The sequence below is a fragment of the Stegostoma tigrinum genome, chromosome 30 (genome assembly GCF_030684315.1).
Source record: "Stegostoma tigrinum isolate sSteTig4 chromosome 30, sSteTig4.hap1, whole genome shotgun sequence".
Lineage (NCBI taxonomy): Eukaryota > Metazoa > Chordata > Chondrichthyes > Orectolobiformes > Stegostomatidae > Stegostoma > Stegostoma tigrinum.
Window position 1 is genome coordinate 22708741 of NC_081383.1, and position 22310 is coordinate 22731050.

General features: G+C 38.6%; 1 protein-coding gene across 3 annotated transcripts in view; it reads right to left on the bottom strand.

Annotated features, from left to right (window-relative positions):
* The window catches only part of nfic (nuclear factor I/C), a 451875-nt gene that overhangs the window by 161519 nt on the left and 268046 nt on the right, over positions 1-22310 (bottom strand). For all 3 annotated transcript variants that reach the window (XM_048559540.2, XM_048559539.2, XM_048559541.2), the window contains exons 3-4: positions 21214-21285; positions 1917-1991 (exon numbers count right to left, since the gene is read on the bottom strand). In XM_048559540.2, coding sequence (XP_048415497.1) covers positions 1917-1991; positions 21214-21285 — 147 coding nt within the window. The remainder of the gene's footprint in view (positions 1-1916; positions 1992-21213; positions 21286-22310) is intronic.

Genomic DNA, 22310 nt, shown 5'->3' on the forward strand with positions numbered 1-22310 from the left:
AGAACTCTGCTGTCAGATGTAGACTCCATTGGAGTCTATGAGTTTTAAAGATTAAAAAGATCAGCCTTTGCAAATATTGATGTAAATGCTGCAAACTCTCGGCTGTGGTACGACATGGCATGACCCGTAGGTTCTGGTAAAACTTGCAGGTAAAACAAAAGGGAACTGAAGAGGTGAAAAGGGGTTCACCAAATTAAAGACTGTAGAATGAGCATCATTAGTTGGAGTTGTTATTATAAAGGGAAAACTTCAGTCAAATCAAAACCAAAGGGGTCAGTTGAAAGCAAAGAAGAACAAGAAAAATGACCATTGAATGAGGAATATTTGACAGATATGGAATTACATGGAAACAACTGAGATGCAAAATAAAAGTGAATTTAGAAGAGGAGAATGCTGTTCCTGGGTGAATTAGCCAGTTCTTTACGTAGGAAGGTGGATTGCTTAAATGTGGCCTTTGACAATACGTTTAGGACGGTAAAAAGTGGAGTTAAAGCAGTACAAATGAAATAAAAACCAGTAAAAATATTAATGGAAACTAAAGGTAACATCCACCTATGGGATAAATTTCAAAAAGAAGAAAGAGCATGGCAACCTTAAAACAGATGTATTTGGGAATTGGCACAAATCTGAGATAAATGATACAAATGATTGATTCATGAATATTTTCAGTGATTGGGAAAGGACAGGTATTGTTAAAAAGAAGATGAGATACATTAGTGGATAGCAGCATGTTGAAAGAATGCTATGTTCATAAATAATTTGGAAGCCTTGTCAGAAATAAAAGGATTAGTAGAGGAAAAACTGGCTGCACATTAACCAAACAGAAACAGAGCGAAGGTCAAGGAGCAAAAAAAACTAATTTGAGCAGGATAGCTGAGGGTGCAAACTGGGAGGCATGGAGTTAATAGTTTCCTAAATGAGGCAGGACTCAGAGTAGCTGGAGGTTAACAGGTGCGTGGAATTTAAATCCAGAGGACAGGCACACTGGAGCAGGAATCCAGGAATGGGCAGACACTGGGGAACATGAGAAGAAGCAAATCTATTACACAATATACACACACAAACGCTAGGAGCAATACAAATAAGATGCTGGAACTGCATACAGTTGTGGATGTTGGGAGTTAATAGTGTGAAAGCAATAACACCAAGACAACTAAATCCTGAGGTTGGAACTGGGTATTATGTTCAAGAATAGAAAGTGAAGACAAAGTGCCTAGAAAGGGGATGGGATAACTATATATATCAGGGACACCTACAGGTAAAAGAAGATCCATTTAGAATCTAGTTTATGCCTATTTTCAAGCTTGTGGATTGTGAAAAAATGGTACTGCAGAAAAGAAAACATTGAGACATGGATATTTCATACTAGAAAGTGGCACGAGACATGCGTTTAAAGTGGTACATAAGATTGTCGGGGGTACAAAAGCCTAGCTATAAAATTACTTTAAACTACAGGAGAAGAACAAGGAAACATAAGTTCACACTAATTCAGACCTGATGTCAGTAAATCTTTATTTGAAAAGTGGATTTGAAAGTCTAGATCTGGTAATGAGAATAAAATACAGAAACATTTTAGAAATCTTTTGCCACAACAGGGAGTTGTTGGAGCTTTCCATTGATAAAACAAGAGTAGATTACTAGCCCTGCTCATCTGGAATTATTTTACAATCCAGCCCTAAAATTTGAATTAAACTTTACCATACAGACATTTTTGTGAAATCAAACTGAAATTCTTTTCTCATTATAGTTGCAATATTGATTATAGATAAAGCAGTGTCTCAGGTGTAAATAATAAAATCAATGAAATGTTTCAAGTAAAACTTTAAATGGCCACTATTTTTAAAGATAAAGGTAAAGAACTGTCGTAAATACAGTACCATTGTTATTAAAGAGACTTAAATAAAAACAACACTTACTTCTGGATACCTGCACTAGCTCATTTACATTGAAGACGCCAGAAGTCACAAAGCTGTCCTGAAATTCTGTGTGTTCTGCAAAAGATAAGTCCAATCAAGTCAATGAAACACTCGTGAAAGTATTACTTCCTTTCATTGATAGGAGATGTAAGCATTAATTTCACGTGCTGGAATTTCAAAAGGTTAAACATTTCTATCATAGCAGGTAGCTGCAACCTTGGGAACATATTGAAATCATAGAATTGCTATTGCACAGCTCCTTTCCAAAGCTCTGTCAGTGTGCTCCCTTCATATAATTATCTAATCGACTTTTGAAAGCTGAGTTTGAATTTGTTTTCATCACACTCTCAGGCAGTGCATCTCAGATCCAAACACCAGTGGCTAGAAAAGATCTTCCTTATGACATCTTTCTTCCTTTCCAATTACCTCAAATCAGTGTCGATTGGTTCCTGATCCTTCCACCAACGATTCCTCCTTATGTACCCTGTCCAGAACCCTCATGATTTTTAAGACTCCCACCGATCTCCTCCCAAACTTCTCATTACGTTATTACTAATTTCTAGCTACTTTCCACATCCTATCATAATCTCTGCAGGGGATCCAAAATTCACAGTTTGATTGACAGCTCAAACAGGTCATTGAAAGATTAGTAGACTTTGATGTGGGATTATATGTACATTCCTGTTTGGTTTTGTAAAGAAATAAATACTTGGGGTGATTTTAATATTTGAATGGGCTTTAAGGAATCAGATTTTTTAATATAGCAAAGGCAGTAATGGACATTTATGATTTTATTTTAATTTCATCGCAACATGGTTGCTGAAGTCTGCCCCCATGGTTGATAATGGATAAATTGGAATGGAGAGTGTAAGGTTAAAAAGGTCATTAAAAACCAGCTAGAGTTGTCATCATTTAGCAAGTGGAGACAACAAGTGGTAATGGTAGCAGATGGGGGTCAGTATCAGTTAGCATAGAGTATATACACGGTCACTGCGGAAGAATGCATTTACATAGCTGGGGCACAAGTTTAGCTTTAAGTTGAACAATGCATCCAAATCTGGGCATTGCTCCTCAGACATTCTTTACAGAGGATGCAGAAATGATATCTGAAGGGAGTTCTAAGGATGAAGGATTTTGGTAATGAGGACAGATGTAGATACTGGGTTGATCTTCTTAGAGAAAGTTGAGACAAGCTTTGTTAGGGCTGTTTAAAATCATCAGAGGGCAAGGCAGATCAAATTGGGAGAAACTGTTTCTTTTAGCAGAGGGATTGAGAACCAAAGGGCACATTTAAGGTGACTAGCAAAAGACAAAAGACAGCATGAGGGAATTATTCTTGCATTGAGGAATGATAAGGATTAGAAATGGGCTGGCTCAAATGGTGCTGGAGGTCGACTCAATTTTGCTTTTCAAAATACTTCAAGATGAAAAAATAAACTGCAAGTTCTGATTTCAGGATGTGATATGGAATTACCTGCCCTTGGAGAACCAGTGCAGATTCAATGGGCCAAATGATTACCTTCAGTGCTGTAACTGTTGTGTGATTTTAAGCCAGTGACTGCATAATAGCTGGTTATTACATGAACCCTACAAAGGGCATCTTTTTCTACTAGACTCCATCAGGCTATTAATCACAGCTTGTGCACTGAAAACCAATGAGGCTGTCAAAGCCAAGGCCATATGTTAGCTGCTCCCCAGCATTGATGGCAAACACGATGCATTGATTAGTTCTGACAAGCAAAGCTGTTAGACCTTCTTGTATACATAAAATAAAATCATATTCTTTGCAGATGATGTCCTGATGTCTCCATGCGATGCTTTGTTACGGGCAATGACTTTCATGATGTCACAACTGTAACTAACTCCACCATTCTGTTCAGGATTCAGTTAATCCCAGTTTATGATCATTCCATACAACCACGCAATGAATCTGTAGAACTGCATAGTTAATCTAGTTTTATTTTTGTGTCAATGTACAGTGGACGTAAATGGGTTAATACCTCTGACTGCAAAATGAATTTCATATAAGCATGTTAAGAATATGGATGATAACACAGCCAATGGTCATTTCTGGTGCTGTATTGAATTAATTAGTACAAGTTAGTGAGTACATGGGAATCCTGCCATGCAGCTGATTTTAATTGAAGTGAAACTAATAACAGTACAACCACACACTCGATGGATATGACAGTCTAGTAATTATGACACTGGATTAACAATCAAAATGTTTTAACATCAAATCACATTGTACTTCTAGCAGGCAAGTGTCTGGAGTTACACAAAGGAAGAGTAGGCCAAAACTCTCCTTTTTCAGGGGGCTTGTAACTACAGGTGTAGTACATCAGGGACAACCACCAGCATTCTGAATGCTTCTTGGAAATTGGGCAGCTTGATGAGGCCTGTCTCCTTAGTAGCATTTACATGTGGCAGGTAGTGAAGGGGCAGCTCACAGCCTTCCAGCAGGGCCCATGGGGCATCAAAGTTAAGCAACGGCAAAGGGGTCTTGCTGCCCATTTTGTTAGGGCAAGGTCATAGAACATAGAACATAGAAAAGTACAGCACAGTACAGGCCCTTCGGCCCATGATGTTGTGCCGTGGAATAATCCTTATCCAAAAATAACCTAACCTACATTCCCCTGAATTCACTGCTGTCCATGTGCATGTCCAGCAGTTGCTTAAAATGTCACAAATGACTCCGCTTCCACGGCTACCACTGGTAAACTATTCCATGCGCTCACAACTCTCTGGGTGGAGAACCTCCCTCTGACGTCTCCTCTATACCTTCCTCCTAACACCTTAAAACTATGACCCCTCGTGGCAGTCAATCCTGCCCTGGGGAAAAGTCTCTGACTATCGACTCTATCAATGCCTCTCATTACCTTGTACACCTCAATGGAGGAGAACCATCCAAAGAACATTCAATTTACAAGTCAAGGTCCAAGTTTGGATCCTGGATTAACAGCTCTTGATTCTTTGTGCTGGTCTCTTCAGTGTGTTGTACCACTTTCCACTTTAATGGAATTTCTCATGTCATCCTGGTCACTGCCCAGGCAATATAACAGGCACTAAATCTGTTCCAAGCCCTATGCTAATATTGTTCGTGATCAATTTGATAGGCCATACCATCAAGTAGGAGATGTAAGTACCTCACTTATAAATTTTTCTGATCATAGAAGAGTGGTCTGAACAAGTTGCTGCCTCATGCAACAAAACATTTGCTCCTAGAAATACAGAGGCATCACTTCCTGGTTAGGGCGGAGATTATGGCATACAAAAGATAGGTGGAACATTAAGTAATACAAAACATAGCCAATATGATATGTTGGAATAATTTTATTGTCTAACGAAATGGAACAGAAATTTTCCAAAAGTGTTCTGCCGGAAATAGACCACTTTTATTTTGCGTTTTCTTCTCTCAGATTAGATGACTACAGTTGGTTGAGTGAGACGTAATGAATTGTGAGGCTTAACTCAATGGGGTAAGCTCAATGTACCAATTGATCTTTATCCTATCTGCCATTTTAGTATGTTCTCCTGAATGGGGGCAGTGTAACAAACACGTTTTCAACCCTGAATTACACAACGTGGTATTTCTGTAGTATAACCTGTTTAACAAAACAGAAGCTAAGCTAATGTATAATGACATTTAAATCAAGTTCTGTTACCCATACTGAATGGAATTCTTTTGCTTCAGGACATGAAACACATGCTTTCTGATGTCAGCAATTAGTTATAAGCAATGATGCCATTATGTTTGCCCAGGTTCTTCCTGAGCAACGTTGTGTTGCTGGGGTCTGTGCTCCCTGCACTGTTCCCAGAAGTGCACACCAAGACAGACATTAGTTGTGTCGTATAGACCATTAACCTGGTAAAAGATACTCCGTAATTTGCCTGAGTGTTGCTGGTCTTCCAATGCAAAGACCTGTCCTCAATTCAGTATTCCAAGATCCAGGAATATATGCTGAGTGGCAAAATGAAGCTTGGGGTAGCTGCTGCAGAGGTGCAATGGGGTTTACATTAAAGGACTTTCAGTTTTAGTACAATGAATTGGATGGAAACTATAAAACACCTCAAACTGTGTGCTTTACCGAGAATGTACGTTGCGAAGATCAAGAGTACCGAAAGTGTACTGAGGCATGTCAAAATGGAACATGATGAATAGAAAAGATATAATTTTATTGCACTTTTGGTAATTTCCAATTTCAAATAAAACATATCGTGCGGAAACCATTGAATGTTTTTGCAAATTCTGTGATAGTCAAGCTGAAATGTTTTGTAATATATTTTCACAAATTTTATGAATAAAGTATATTTTTGGAAAAAAAACGCGTGACAAAGATGACAGCCCAAAGTACTACCAACAGATGTTTCTTTATTACATTTATGTAATGTTTTTTATGTCCTTGTTAGATTCCATGTACCTTATAGTCAATTAAGTAGCTTTGAAGTACAGTATCTGTTGTGTTGCATGGAAACAACAAGCTCCACAACAAGTTATAACTTAATTACAGGTGTTGACTGAAGCACAAATTTAGATCAGGACAAATGAATGGTTTCCAAGTAAAACTATGACATCTTCATCATCCACCTGAGAAGGCAGATGGAATCTCAGTTCAGCATTTCAGGTTAGATTAGGTGGTCAGTTCTCTGGAGCGGAACACGCAACTGTCTGATTAAGAACCAAAGTTGGTACCGCTGAGCTGAGAATGTAACCAGTCAGCCACGTTTGACTGTTATTGCCTCTAGATTAAACCTAATCATGTCAAGAATAGACTACCCATGCAAATTTTCTACTGTGAGAGGAAATGGAACTCAGTGTCAGTGATTTCACAGCCTTCTAAGAGAGTTTCCTGACAGAAGAAGATATTGAAATGCTTCATTTCATAATAAATGTCTCTTGAGACTGTGGTGGGGCTTCTATCCGTGAGCCCATCTATTTGAAAAAGCAGAAGCTGCCCTTCACTTCAGAGGAGCTGTGGGGAATTTCTAGACAGCTGTCCTAGATATAGAACATAGAAGTGTACAGCACAGGAACGGACTCTACAGTCCACAATGTTGTGCCAAAAATGATGCCAAATTAAACTACTCCTTTGGTTGATATCCCTCCATTCCCTGCATAGTCATGTGCTCATCGAAAAGTCCCTTGAATACCTCTATCGTTTCTGCCTCCACCACCATAACTGGCAGCGCATTCCGTATTTCTACCACTCATTGTATAAAAAGTTTGCCCCTCACATCTGCTTTGAACTTTCCCCCTCTCACCATAAATGCATCCCCCTTAGTATTAGACATTTCAACTCTGGCAAATAGATTCTGACTTCAGTCTTACCTATGCCTGTCATAATTTTATAGACTTCTATCAAGTCTCCCCTCTGCCTCCACTGCTCCAGAGGAAACAACCCAAGTTTTTCTAGCCTCTCCTTACAGCTCATATCCTTTAATACAGCAGCATCCTGGAAAACCTATTCTGTACTATCCTCCCTGTAATGTGGCCGAACCAAAGCCTTATAAAGCCACGTTACCTTATTTTACTTATTTTAACTATGTATCTCTGTCCCTGACATGAAAGCGTGACATAACTTTCTAGTCAAAAAGATATGCAACAATGTAAATGATAACAAGTTAGGAAATAAGTTTAATGTGGTGCTGTATTTATTTTTTGAATTGTTGTAAATTTATTTCTTGCAATAAATTTACTTGTAATTTAGCCTGAGCCAAATGATCTGACCGGTGGGAGGTTTCTCTCTATATTGATGCAAAGTCCATCGGAACTCTTAATATTTTCAACGTCATGGTCATAGGGAAATTATTAACCCTATAGCACAACGTCTTAATTCCACACAGCCATTCAGATGCTTTGGGGCACAGCATATACCTTCCTAAAGGAGCTTCTTTTAATGGTGAATGTGCAATTGCATTGTGAATAAAGATCATGATGTGGAAAGTGGGTGGCCAGGGAAGCCAAACACCACCACCTGAATGGAGTATCTCCCTCTCTCTCCCCTTCTCATTGGTATCTTCTAATCAAAGGAGAGAAGCTGTGAACCTCTGAAACTAAATCAAAGATTGCATTTTACTACACTTCTTAAAATAGAATATAACATTCAAGATTGCTTAAATATTATGCACACAGTTATGTTGCTAATAAATTACTCTTTCAGGTGCATCATTGACTTAGAGTCTACTGGTGAATTTTTCAACAATACTAAAGTTTGAGGACTGAAGATTCCTTCAGACCCGCGGATAGAAAGACTGATAAAAATAAACTGCAAACAGCATCTTCGCGCTAAATGTGGTGCCTGTGACAATGAATTACAGTTGCTCAACCCACAAATTGCAACATGCATTGCTATCACCATTACTGGAAAATAGTACATTGCCGTGCAATGCAAAAACTAACACGTTTCTTCACTTACAGAAAAGAATGATAGATGATAACTGATGTTTAGGGTTCAAAAATAATGATAGTAGTATAAATATAGGTGGTATGTCCATCTCATATGTGGCACACAAGAGTTAAGGATCCTTAAATTAAATGATTGTCATCTACTGGGAAAGCTTACAAAAGAGCTTAGTTGTAACTTAACATAAAGTTGAAACAAGGTCAACTTAAAATTATGTCAGCCTGAAAAGAAATATATTATCATGATAACTGTAATGCAATTCTGGTTTGTGGTGGTATTTTGGCATCCAGAAGCAACATGGGTTACGGCAGATAACACACTGTATCACCCACACTGAGTTTCGCACCAACAGTTCTGCCCACAAGAAAGGAATAGCTACTTCCTGTCCTTCATCTTCCCGTCATCAGTCAGATGCTGAGGGTTCCAGTTTAAACACAGGTACATCCTCTTCTTTGTGACCTTTCCCCTCCCACAGATTTCTGTCTGGGTGCCTTGTGCAATGCTTCTCTGCCCACTGTCTCAGCAACACAGATTATTCTGTCATCACGTAACTGCAAAAAGTTACTATGATTCTGCTTTGCAAGCTTTCCAATGTCTTAATTTTGCTAACAGCTAACCACATCAAAAGTGCAGTTTTCTGGGGAATTTTAGTTGTAACAGCTGTAATATTAGAATAACTAGAAAGTCAGCAACAGTTTTAACTCAATTCAAAATTCTTTGGAGGCTCATAACTCTAAGGATAAGATAATTGTTTAGGAGAGTAAGGAAAATTGAATGGAAATGCTGCCTCATTTAATCTCATTCATTTCGTGGTTTAGAACTTTAATATTGTTGAAAAATTCACTAGTAGACTTTCACCTGTAGATTCTACCTGAAGGAATAATTTTTTAGCAGCATAACTGTGTGCATGACATTTAAGCAATCTTGAGTGTTATATTCTGCTTTAAGTATTGTATAATAGAGTCTTCTATTTTTTGATTGGTTGCTTCTTGAGACTAATGCCAGACTAATGCTCTGGTGCAGGGTGGAAACCCACCACAGTAGCAAGTGGAATTTAAATTCAATTCATATAAAGTCTGGATATAAATGTGGCCTTAATTATGGGGTCATAAAACTACCACTGATCGTGGTAAAAAAAACCTATCTAGCTCAGTAATGTCCTTTAGGGAAGAAAATCTGCTATCCTTACCTGGTTTGGCCTACACATGACTCCAGGTTTACACAATGCGATAGATTCTTAACTGCCCTCTGAAATGGCCTAGGAAGCCACATAGTTCAAGGGTAATTACAGGTGGCCTTGACAGTCCCATGAGAGAATAAAAAAAAGCAGAGATAGGATATGACTTCACCAAAACAAATCTGTAAAGCGTGATTAAAGGAGTTAAAGACAAACTTACAAATGGTGGCATGTGTATGTGTCAGCAGGTGGGGAGGGTTGTATTTTGTGGTCCCACAACCAGTGTATTTTAAGTGGGGGACAAACAGGAGTGGCCCGGCCTGAGCTGTCCACCATAGTGCATGGACAGGGAAGGCAGCAGCCTATTGGTTAGCCAGTTTGAGGCCTATTCCAACTTCTGCTGCAATAATGCAGACAGGTGAAGCCAAGGAAACCAGCACACTACTTTACCACCTCAGATATAAATGCAGGATGAAAGTGGGGTGACGACCACCTTTTGCTATTCTACTTTTTGCCCTGTCTCCATCCCTGTGCTTCCAGAACTGCTCACCCTACAGGATTCCCCGTTCGCTCATATCTTGGACACAACTTTTAAACAGCACACGTGTTTCTTCGGCTCAAGATTTGTTACAGTCCCAGCAGCAGTCACTATAGAGGTCGTACTCAGCTGCCAGCCACCAAGATTTACCTGGCAAGGGCAAGGCAAGGGAATCTTTTCCCTGAGATGCAAAAAGCTAACAATTACTTTGTTAAGGCTATCCCCACTGTGTTATCACTGACAGGCAGCATACCCCAGTATAAAATTCAGGCCTGCTTTGTAGCTCAGGCACAACATGAGTAAGGAAACAGGCAGATACCACAAAGGATGCAAATAGACTTGAAATTAAGAGGAAGACAAAAGAATTAATACTTGCTTCAGGCATTCACAATGAACAATTTCAGAAACATTCCCTTTCAAGACAAATAGTGCCAGAATCAGTTCAGCCTAGCTGCAAGACTATTGTCTGACTATCATAGTGACCGAGTGAGGCAATGATAGGAAACGTGGGCATTCAAGAAGAAACTGTGCTAAAAGACTTGCAGGAATCTTTGGTCAAGATAGTAACAATATTAGAGCATATATGCATAATCAAAGACCCAAATTTAATACAAATTCTACCAATGTTTCCTGATAAGAGGATCATGATCAGCCTTAAGAGTGCTATAATTACACTTGCTCCACTTGGCTTGTAATGAGTACCTAGAGGCCAATGTTACTGCTATGTTTAACATGATCTACATGTCTAACTTTACTGTAGTAATTGCTTAACTTTTGCCTGAATTCTGATTGTAATTACTATCGAATGACTGATCTTGAACATGTAAAAGTCACTGGGATTTCACTCGAGAGCAATGATGCCAAAGGAAAATAAATGTGAATTTTGATCTATGACAATGGGTGCTCTGAAAATACACACAGGCACGATTTTGGTGAGTAATGTGTTCAGAATGAAATTTTTATTCCAGTTTATTGAAATATGACAAGTTCATTTACTTTGACAAGTACAAGTTAGAAGTGGACATTGAACAATTACCCTGTATTTTCCATAGAACAGACAGGTGCTAGTGATACTCTACTGTTCATTCTCCAAAAACCCTGTGTCATGTTGGGTAGTTACATGGTAAATGGTACACAATGATGAGCACTGCAGAGTGTGGTCTGATGACTCCTGAGAACAGAATAGCCTGTTCACAAGATTTGGTCATTGAATTTTGATCTTAAATTCCATGGCAGTCTTAAGAACATAACAAAAAGGAACAGACTAGGTCATATTGTCCTTTGAGCCTTTTCCATTATTTAACACCTACTCCACTTTGCAACTCTTTTGCCATGTTCCTTGGAGCTCTTTGTGACCAAAGATCTATACTGTCCTGACCTGTAGTCCCCATTACCATCAATCTAGCTTCTCTTCTTCCCTGGCTTATTATCAACTATCTCAGTGTCTGCCGACCTCTCTCTCTCTATGTTGCCTTCATCACTACCGATACACTCCCACCTCCAATCATTGGCATAAATACCACATTTTTTCATCTGCTACAAATTCTAAAGAAGAATTACTGTACTAGATGTGTTAATTCTGTTTTTTCTCCATGGATGTTGTCAGAACTGCCGAATTTCTCCAGCAATTTCTGTTTATGTTTGTTTCTTCAGATTCCTGTCTTGAATATATCAATCAACTGAACACCTACGGTCCTCTGGAGTGCAGCATTTCATATATGTAAAATACTCTGAGTAAATAAACTTGCTTTCATCTCTGTCATAAATGGCATTCCCCTAAGATGAAATTGTAAGAAAACAAAAAAACAGGAGCAGAAGTGGGCCATTCAGCACTTCAAGGCTGCTCTATGTTTAATATATTGATGACTGATCTCCTACCTTAACTCACCATTATGCACTTGCCCCCTATCTTTAAGTTCCCTTAGAACCAAAAATCTATTGCCTTCTTTTTTAAGCAGATCTAGCTATTCAGCATCATCTAACTTCTGTCCTCTAAGAACTTACATATTTCAGTGAGATGACCTTTTTTTAATATTCAGAGAATAAAGCTTTATTCTATTGAACAGCAGAAGCTACAGGTTCATTCTACTAAATCTTTTTCCCCATTCCAGAAGTTAATCTCGTGAACATGTTGTTATACCCTTTGAAGGTCCTTCTTAACGAAGGACAGCAAAACTGTACCGGCGTTGTCTCACTAAAACTCTACATAATTTCAACAAGACTTAGTTACTCTTACATTCCAAACCCAATGTATTAAAAAGAAAATCACAGAATCACAGAATTATGATGATGTAGGAGAAGGTAATTTGGCCAACATACCATTTGCCTTTGTATTTTGTGATTTGTACACAAGGGCAAAAAATCTCTTTCATTACTATGTAAAACAACGTACAGATTCTCTGCATTTCATCATTTCAAGAGCACTAAGTAAACTCAAGGCAGTTTTTATTTATCCATGTTTCTACATAAAAACTTTACTGTAACAAAATCTCCTAAGGCTTTTCACAGCAGAGTTTATTTGACAATGAGCCTCATAAGATAATAATAGAGCAGTTGGCTTAGATGTTAAGGAGATGAAGGAAGCAAGCAAAGTAGAGGTGAAATGATTTGGGAGGAAAGTTCAGAGCTTGGAGCCTCAGTCGCTGAAGGCAACTACTAACATAGCACATAAAATCAAGAAGTTTAAAATCTCAAGAGTCGAGAATAGAAACAGCACAAATGCTGTCGTGGGTTATTGATCTGAAGGAGGTACCGGAAAAAGTGAGGGGTGAGGCCTTGGAGGGACTTTTTTTTATTCATTCACAGGATGAGGACGTCGCTGGCTAGGCAGCATTTATTGCCCATCTCTAATTGCCCAGAGGGTGGTTAAGGGTCAACCTGTGGGTCTGGAGTCACATGTAGGCCAGACCAGGTAAGGATGGCAGTTTCCTTCCCTAAAGGACATTAGTGAACCAGATGGGTTTTTCTGACAATTGACAATGGATTCATGGTCGTCATTAGATTGTTAATTCTAAATATTTATTGAATTCAAATTCCACCATCTGCCATAGCGGAGTTCGAACCCAGGTCCCCAGAACATTATCTGGGTCTCTGGATTAACAGTCCAGCGACAACACTAGTAGGCAGTTAAAAGCAAAGGTTGTAAATTTAAAAAACAAATTGTTTACAGATCATGAACCACTGTAGATCAGACAGCACAAGGGTGATAGGTGAATGGACAATGTTCATGATTAAGGAGGAACCGTGTTTTGGGTGACCACAAATTTACAGATGGGAGAATTTGGGAGGTTGGCTACAAGTGTGTTAAAATAGTTATGTCAACTCTAGTGGTAACAAAGATATTGATTAAGGTTTTGGCAGCCAATGAGTTGGAGCAAGGGTGGAATTCAATGGTGATCCAGAGATAGAAGTAAGCTGGATTAGTGATAGCATGTATAAATAATTAGAAGCATATCTTGTGGTCAATTACACACCGAGATTACAAATAGATTCGATCAGCTTCAAGGAGTGCCCAGAAACGAATGGAGTTGGTGGCTAGAAAATGGAGTTTGTGGTAGTGAGCAAAGCCTTTGTCCTTGGTCTTCCAACATATTTTGGGAGTAAATTTTTGATCATCCAGCACAGGAGATCAGACAAATGTCATAGGAGTCAAGCAAGAGTTGTTCAATTAGTCTGTGTACACGTGAAAGTTAATGCTTTGATTTCAGATTGTGAAGCTGATAGACAGTATGCGGATGATAAATAGAGGGGAGCCAAGGATAGATCCTGAGGGAACACCAGAGGCAAAAGAACATGGAGAGAAGCCACTGCAAATAATACTTTGGCTATGAATACATCGATGGATGGATCTGGAAATTTGCAGTACTATTCAGCTGAGTAACAGTGGAGAGGTGTTGGAGGAGCATATTTTGGTCCCCACCACCAAGAGCGGCTCAGCAGAGCTGTTTGGGTCCGAAAGGACGTAGCTGCTGGACTGGGTCTGCAGCAGGTGGCGGGGGAACCGACAAGAGGGAAAAACATACTTGATCTCATCCTTACCAATCTGTTGGCCGCAAATACATCTGCCCGTGGCAGTATTAGTACAAGTGACCACTACATAGACAGGGATTTTCAGTCAACAGGAAATAATTAATCTGCCAGACATTCACAGCAGTTCCACAAACAAGCACTATATGTACAGTACTTAAAGCTTTTACAATTTGTCCTTAGGTTTGCTTATACATGTAATTAATAATTAATACTGTTTTCAGTTCGTGTCTCCCTGCTATAGGAAGGATGTTGAGAAACTTGAAAGGTTTCAGAAAAGATTTACAAGGATGTTGTCAGGGTTAGTGGGTACGAGCTATACAGCAAAGCTGAATAGGTTGGGGCTATTTTCTCTGGAGCATCGGAAACTGAGGAGTAAAATACAAAAGTTTATAAAATCATGAGGGGCGTAGGTTTAAGGTGAGATGGCAAAGAATTAAAAGAGACCTAAGGGGCAACTTTTTAACACAGAGGGTGGTGCATGTATGGAATGAGATGCCAGAGGAAGTGGTGGGGCTGGTACAAATAGAACATTTAAAAGGCATCTGGATGGGTATATGAATAGGAAGGGTTTAGAGGGATATGGGGCAAATGCTGGGACTAGATTAATTTAGGATATCCATTTGGACCAAAGGGTCTGTTTCCATGCTGTACAGCTCTATGACTCTAAAAGTATGCAATTGCACAATGTCTCTCCATTTGACCTGCTTTCTTCAGTTAAGTATTTTCATTCTAAAAAGTTTAATCAAAATCCTAGTTAAACTGGTTGCTCAACTTTATACAAATTGTTTTTATAAAGAAATGGAAATATTGTCAAGCAATAAAACTTTGATTTTGTACTAAGTAGATAATTGAGAGATTATAAATCAAAACTAAAAGTCTCCCATAAAAGGTGTGCATTTTAATGAGTAAAATGTATAATTTTTTGTAATTTTTTTCTTGTGACATATACTTATTGAGAATCAGGACGATATGCTATTTTATAATATGCTACGTGATGCATGCACAATATGTTATCATGGTCACTGATTTACTTAAACTGAAAAAATTGCATTTTCTTTTTATTGAACCATGATCTTTGTCTTCTGTGTATTCTTTCAAACTTGTACGGCACAGTGGTTCAGTGATTAGCACTGGGACCTGGGTTCAATTCCAACCTCGGGCAAGTGTCTGTGCAGAGATTGCACATTCTGCCCGTGTCTGCGTGGGCTTTCTCCGGGTGTTCCGGTTTCCTCCCACAGCCCAAAGATGCGCAGGCTAGGTGGATTGGCCATGCTAAATTGCCCATAGTGTTCAGGGGTGTGTGGGTTATAGGAGAATGGGTCTGAGTGGGATGCTCCCAAAGTGTTGACTTGTTGGGCCGAAGGGCCTGTTTCTATATTTAGGGAATCTAATCTAAAAAATTCCACAGACATGCAGCAAGATGATATATTAAATACTGCGTGGTAACACACAATCTTAGATGCACTGAAGGGAAGCTTTGGGTTATAATGACTCTTTCAGCAATCCTTGACGTTGGTAGCAGGAGAGGTTTGGCAGAGTCCCTGATGTTCAGACATGCTGAGTTTCATCCTCTACTCATATTTCTCTTGCTAAATTGTATTCTGCATGAGTATCATCCTCATCTGTTTCTCCCTCAGCATTCGCAGATCATGGTTGGTTTTATTCGTCACCCATCCCACATAGCTCCCTCGCTTCCTCTCTCTGCTGTAAACATTCAACTGGAAATTACTTCAGGCAACTTTAGTCCAATTATAATGGTTGTTAGTTCAAGGAACAAACACATAAAATGACACTAAATTGTCTGTTTAATTCAAGGAGAGTACAAAAAAATGACTGAAGTCAACAAAGGAAATATCTGACTGCAGTAAAAGGTCTTCTGAGGTCTCAATTTCAAACATGCAGCAGAATAAGGGGAGTTTTGTTCCACACCGCCATGTAAAATGACTAAAATTATATTTTTTGCATATTAGCCGAAGGTGGAAGTTCTTTTTGGATATTGGTCTGATTACTGAGACTGAAATTGGTATTGTAGTATTTTAAACATTAAGCAAAGCAGGCAGATAGTTCAAGCTTTAAACTTTAACATGCATCCAAAGTAAGATGCCCAACAAATGAAACAGATTTATAATTAAATATGATTTTATGTCTCTGGTTAAAGTTTGAATTTATATCTGCTGCCTCTGACTTACAAGATAAAACATTATACTAATCTTTAAAATAGTAATAATTGACTTGAAAGTAGCAAGGTTGGTCAGCGCTATTTTAATGGGTGACATACACATCTTGATTAAATGTTTTTAATTTAAACTGTTCACCCATCTTCAGAACAGTAGCAAGTGAGATGAATTTATAGCAATATATGGGAATTTCCTCTTTACTATTGGTACTGAAATTATAAACTCATTCTTTATAAATGTGGTATGGCTTTGTCAGAAAAGAACACAGAGGGTATCTCCCTGTGGTTAAAAACAACTAGCCTGAGTATAATTTTGCTGCTTAGACTCTGTAACCAATGGCTAGTGAATTTTTGACAGAGCTTCGGTAATAAGGATCACTGCACATAATTGTATTAAGGCAGAGCTCTGAAGGTCTGGGTCAACATTACGATTTTGTTGGCACTGTTAAACGTGTCTGCATTCATAGATCACTAATATGCTATGCACATCTTTCACAATAAATGTGACTAATAAATGGAACTCTATTTAATCCTTTTTAATTTTAAGTAAAGCAACACAGTGGCTTCAGAGGAAGGGGAGATTAATAAATGTTTCTTACTTTAGACTGAATTATGTTAGGATTTTTCCAAAGCAGATTACATGTCACATAATGTCAGATGCCACCTCGGGGACAAAATTAGAACCAGCACAAGAGGTGGCCAATCAGTCAGCATGTGCTTGGCTTTTAAAAGAACTATCTTATGATCACAGCGTAAAAGTCAACCTTTGAAGCCTACAAAAATCATTTCAAACCCAGGGGTCAGCTTAAGTATCAACTATAAAATATGTACTGCCATGCGGGTGGTGGCCAATTTGAAAATGAAAGGAAAGTAACACTGGTAATTCAAACTAAATTAACGTGGCACAGTTCTTTTAATGAATACTACTGGTAACTAACTGAAACCAGTTCAAAAGATAGTAATGGTCCTGTAAATTACCATGTTCCTATTTTTCGTCTGATTGTGCAATGTCAATAAGTCCTACTTTTAGATATCAGGCTAAGATTTCAGCAGTCTCTTCTTCCAGTGTGGTATAATGTATCTCATGAGCTGTCATTAAATTCTGGCTGTGCCGTTTCTCACTATTCTGACCATGATTTTTCACTCTATGCGGCCCTGGTGTGTCTTTATGTCCATTAATCTGAATGAGCAGGAGGTTCTAAGCTGGCAAGCACCAGAGTGGGAAATCCAGGCCCCACGTTTTTGACTTCCGGCAAAGGGTCAGCATCTGAAACATTAACTTGGCTGCTGCCCTATATAATTTGACGGACTTGTGGCACATTTCCAACATTTTCTATTTTTGGTTCAAATCTCTGACATCTGTGCTTTTTCTGACGAATATTTAGTGCTGTACTCAGCAAATGGTAATATTAGAGCAAGTTCAGGGATAATCACATGGAAGAAGGGTGACTGGCAGTCTACAAGTCTAATTGATTGTCAATGACTTTCATTTAAGTGATTAGATCAATCTATTATTGTTTTAACATCTTAAGTCTGATATAACTGTTGAGATGCATAATTCTAAATGTGCTGCAGGAAAGCACCATGGTAGAAACAGCTTAGCTAATCTCCAAAAGAACGATGAATACTGTAAATCAGAGACAAAAGTAGAAGTTGCTGGAAAAGCTCAGCAGGCCTAGTAGCATCTGTGGACAGAAGTAGGAGTTAACATTCTGAGGAATAGTCAACCGACCCGAAACGTTAATGAATTTCTCTCCAGAGATGCTGCCAGACCTGCTGTGCTTTTTCCAGGAATTTCTATTTTTGTCTCAGTTAATCTTGATGAGTTTTAAAATAAGATCACAGGAATTAAAGAAACTGAAACAGACTAATGTTTCATGGTTATTTTAGTACCCAAGCAGTTCTGGGCAAAGTAAGACATTGGATGGACAATACAAAATTGATGGGATACGAACCGAATGGAATGTTTCATGCATTATCTCTTGACATCATTAACATTCCATTTAAGATGTTAATATTTATCAAAAAGAAATAATTTAATGATCACCACAGGAAATGTTCTTCACCAATAAGTGAACAATTTAAAAAAAAAATTGTGTGAGATTGCTACTGAAGCTTCACTACTCACACCAATGCTGTAGTCAAAATGAAAGATCTACCTCCAACGTCCACCTCCGAACCCATAAGAGGATTACACACTGACGTCTTGGAATTTAAATATTTTTAGCGGGCTGGAGCACTCCTGAACAACTCTTGACTAAGAGTTGTTGGATAACGTACCATACCTGACAGCTGACCGCCCCACTTACCATCCTGAAGAAAGGTGGACAAATCTCTTTACAGCCTCGCTACAAAGGGAAATGCTTCCATTTCTTTTTCAAGAGGTGGTCAGCTCTCTGAGGTCCAGGCTTCCATTCCGGACTGAATTTGAAGTTTGGCCTTGTAATCCCTGACAGGCTGTCCAGTACACCTGATCTAACTATGTACACTTGTGCTGTCCTTGCATTAGTTCCCAAAAGAGGGTTATAATGTCGGAACATAGGCTGATGATATCCCTTCACATTCATTCATTGTTTAACATGATGAAGGAACGAGAGAGTGCATAGTTAAACTGCACCCTTCACCACGTCAAAATATTCAAAGATTCCACTCCAGCAAAGACTGGACCTAGCATAGGTTTATTCTGAAGAAGGGTCTAGGCCTGAAACATCAGCCTTCTTGCTCCTCTGATGCTGCTTGGCCTGCTGTGTTCATCCACCTTGTTATCTCTAGGTTTATTCCTGTCTTGTTTGGCTTATTTGGCAGACTCTCACCAAAACTGTATTATGAATCCACTGAGCTTGGTGTCAATGCTCGAAATAAACACCACCCTCAAAGAAAATGAAAGCATCCTTAAGTCGAAAAATATTAAAGCTCCCCTAATTTCATCTGTGTTAGCTTTCAGTAGATTCAAGCTCACATCTTCTGCTTTATTCCCCAAGTACCTTTTTTATTCATCCTTTTAGTTTAGTTTCTGGGAGACCGGCATCTGTAGGCTTCGATTAATGCTACAAAATATGGATTTTTTCTCCTGACAAAGTGACTGCATGTCCAATTTTTATTGGTCAGCCTTCAATTCAGTTACTGGGATAAATGTTGGATTTAGCAGCATTAATAGAATGGCAATGCTAATAAATCAGAGCAAAAACAGTGTGCTGTAAAAGCTGTTGTGGATTACCAACTTTGAGCCTGTTAAATTGAGCTTGAGAAAGAGATTTCCCCTGCCCACTTGACCCAGCTGTGAATGGGTGAAAGTACAGCGCAGTTAAGGGAATATCTCATGCAGCTACATGGTGATTGTTTTACAATCAGCAAACCCCAGCAAATCTATCATGCTGTGCGACTGGTAGATGCTTAAGTTGCATTTAAAGATTAGGCAGTATATAGCTAATAATTTTTAATAATAATTAATAAACATTTAATAGCTTTAACTCTGCATTCCTCTCTCTGCAGAGGTTGCCTGCTGTGGAGAATATTTCCAGCATTTTCTGTTTTTTGCCTAACTACTCATATCCATAGTATTTTGAAGTGAAACGGTGTCAATTGACACCAGTATTCTAACTCCTTTGTTGTCTAATTTATTTGTCCTTACACATTTCACACCTTTGACCATTTGCCTATAAACTGAACTCCAATGTTGCAAAACCAGCTGATTGGTGAGATAAGAGGTGATACATAACACCAATGATTTTCACAGCAGGCTACTTGTTTCAGGTGTGAAATGCTTGGGTATTGGATAGCTTTGATTGAAAGGGAACAAGAAGATTGCTGTCACCTGATATTATTTGGAATGCTGACACGAAATATTGCTATAAACAGCAATACAACTCCTATAATAATTATATGCATATCCAATGTGCAAAGCTAGAGAAGGAAAATCAGGAGGAGCTGGTGGGCAAAATATTCCTTTGTGGTCGAGGGTAGTATCTATAACTGCAGAATGATAGATCCTTAGGGCCCATAACTAAGAACTGCTGTAATGGGTTCAGATAGCTATCAGTGCAGATTTGTGCTAACACAGGCTGTAAAAGGGCTTCTGCTTCTTTTGAAAGCAGTAAGTAGCAGCAACCTCTCTGTTTTAGGTTTCATAAATACAGACATGTGCTCAGAAGTTTCCTTTAACCAATGACTTCCTTAGCAGGCAACTATACTTACCTTTCCTTCAGACTGTATTACACTGCTACAATCTGATTGGCTGCTTGGTTTTTATGGTGCATAAATTTTAACTGAAGGTGAGCTACTCTCCAATCAACATGGTTTGATTTCACTTCCATGTGACTGAAACTTTGAAAATAATATTACGTACTAGCTGACAAATAGCAACATTCAGTGAGAAAATAAATGGTTGAAATTGCATTTAAAAGTTTACAGAGATCATTTTAGAATACTGGTAAAGAGCCATTTGTCTTATCTGCTATTTCATCACAGTGACAACATATCTAGTATTCTGATGGTAGACAGCACAACAGTATACAAAAATTATCTGATACACTTGCAATATTACTTCTTCTCCATTATATCTGCACTATCTGGGTGAATGAAATCTGAAATGTATCTGAATGGTACGCTGATAGAGAACAAAGTAACAAAATCTGAGTGCAGCAGAACTGACTGGTGAGCACAAATGAAAACTGAACAATGAATGAGAAGGACATTCCAATGAATGTACAGATACATTGAGAGGGATGGAAATAGGCTGCAAGGCTGTGAAATACGACTATACTTCAATAACACTGACAGAATGAAGGAAGTACCACAATCATCAATGCAGATGTTTTCTCGTCAGCAATTTCAGAGGTGTTCAGAGATGTTCTTACAAACCTCTGGAGTAGGTGAAACGTGAACTCAGATTTCCTGGTCCAGAGATAGGGACTACCGTTATGTCATAAGAACCTTTACAATCATGCACAAACATAACCAAGCTCAATACTCACCAATTGTTCCTGTCTTGCTATCATCAGCTTCAGAGCCAATAGCAGGCCTTGGGCTGCCAGTTTGCTCTGGTTCTGCAAGAAACAGAAGAGTGGATGAGTGAAGAAAACTTAAAAATGACATATTGAAAAGCGACAATAATAGTTCACGTTCCCCAAATTCCCAGAGGGATGCTATGTTGTACCGTAGTCTAGGATGCTTGCACAATGTCTGGATAAATTAAGTAGTAGCTTCACTACAACATCCAGGAGCAATTAAGAAGAAACTCACTTACATGATTAATCTAATCAGATGCAGAGAGACTGTTTTCCTGTAGCTGGAGATTCTAGAATGAGGGTTTATAATTGTAGGATAAGGGGTCAACCACTTAGGATGGGGATAAGGTGAAATTCTTTCACTCAGAAAATTTGAAATCTGCGGAATCCCATATCTCAGAGGCTGTTGACACTCAATCATCAAACATATTCATTATTGGGATCAACGGATTTTTCCAGGGCACAAAGAGAAACAAAGTATATGGAAATATGATGGAAGAAATTGAGTTGATGTAAAAGTTCAGCATGATCTTACTGAGGGATGCAGCAGGCATAATAGACGTATAGCCTATTTCTATAACTAATTCTTACTTTCTCAATGCCTCCAGAATTAATCTGGTTCTAGATTCAGTAAATATTGCTCAATTCTGCGTATTTGAAGAAAAGTGGCACTGAAAAATGCATTGTAGATAAATATATATTCAATTCCACTGATTCACTTAAAAATTTTCAGAGTTCAGACTTTGATGATGTAACATAGGTAGCAAATTACTACCTCTTGCCCCACTTCTATTTCCTTTGTCTTCAATCAGCAACACATCATGGATCTAAAAGAATTTTTTTTACAGTGCATGAGTGTGTTATTTTGGGGGCCACACAATGCACAATACCTTAGCATGGCCAACTTCACACAGCCTATTTGGGAAATTTCAGTTTGGTGCACTGTTCTGTGGTTGCACATCTCAAGGAAACATTACTTGGCCTCTTATAATCATATAATTTTTACCAAAATGTCTGTATCGATCAGTTAGTAAAGCAGCACCCAACAATATAAAGAGGGCTCT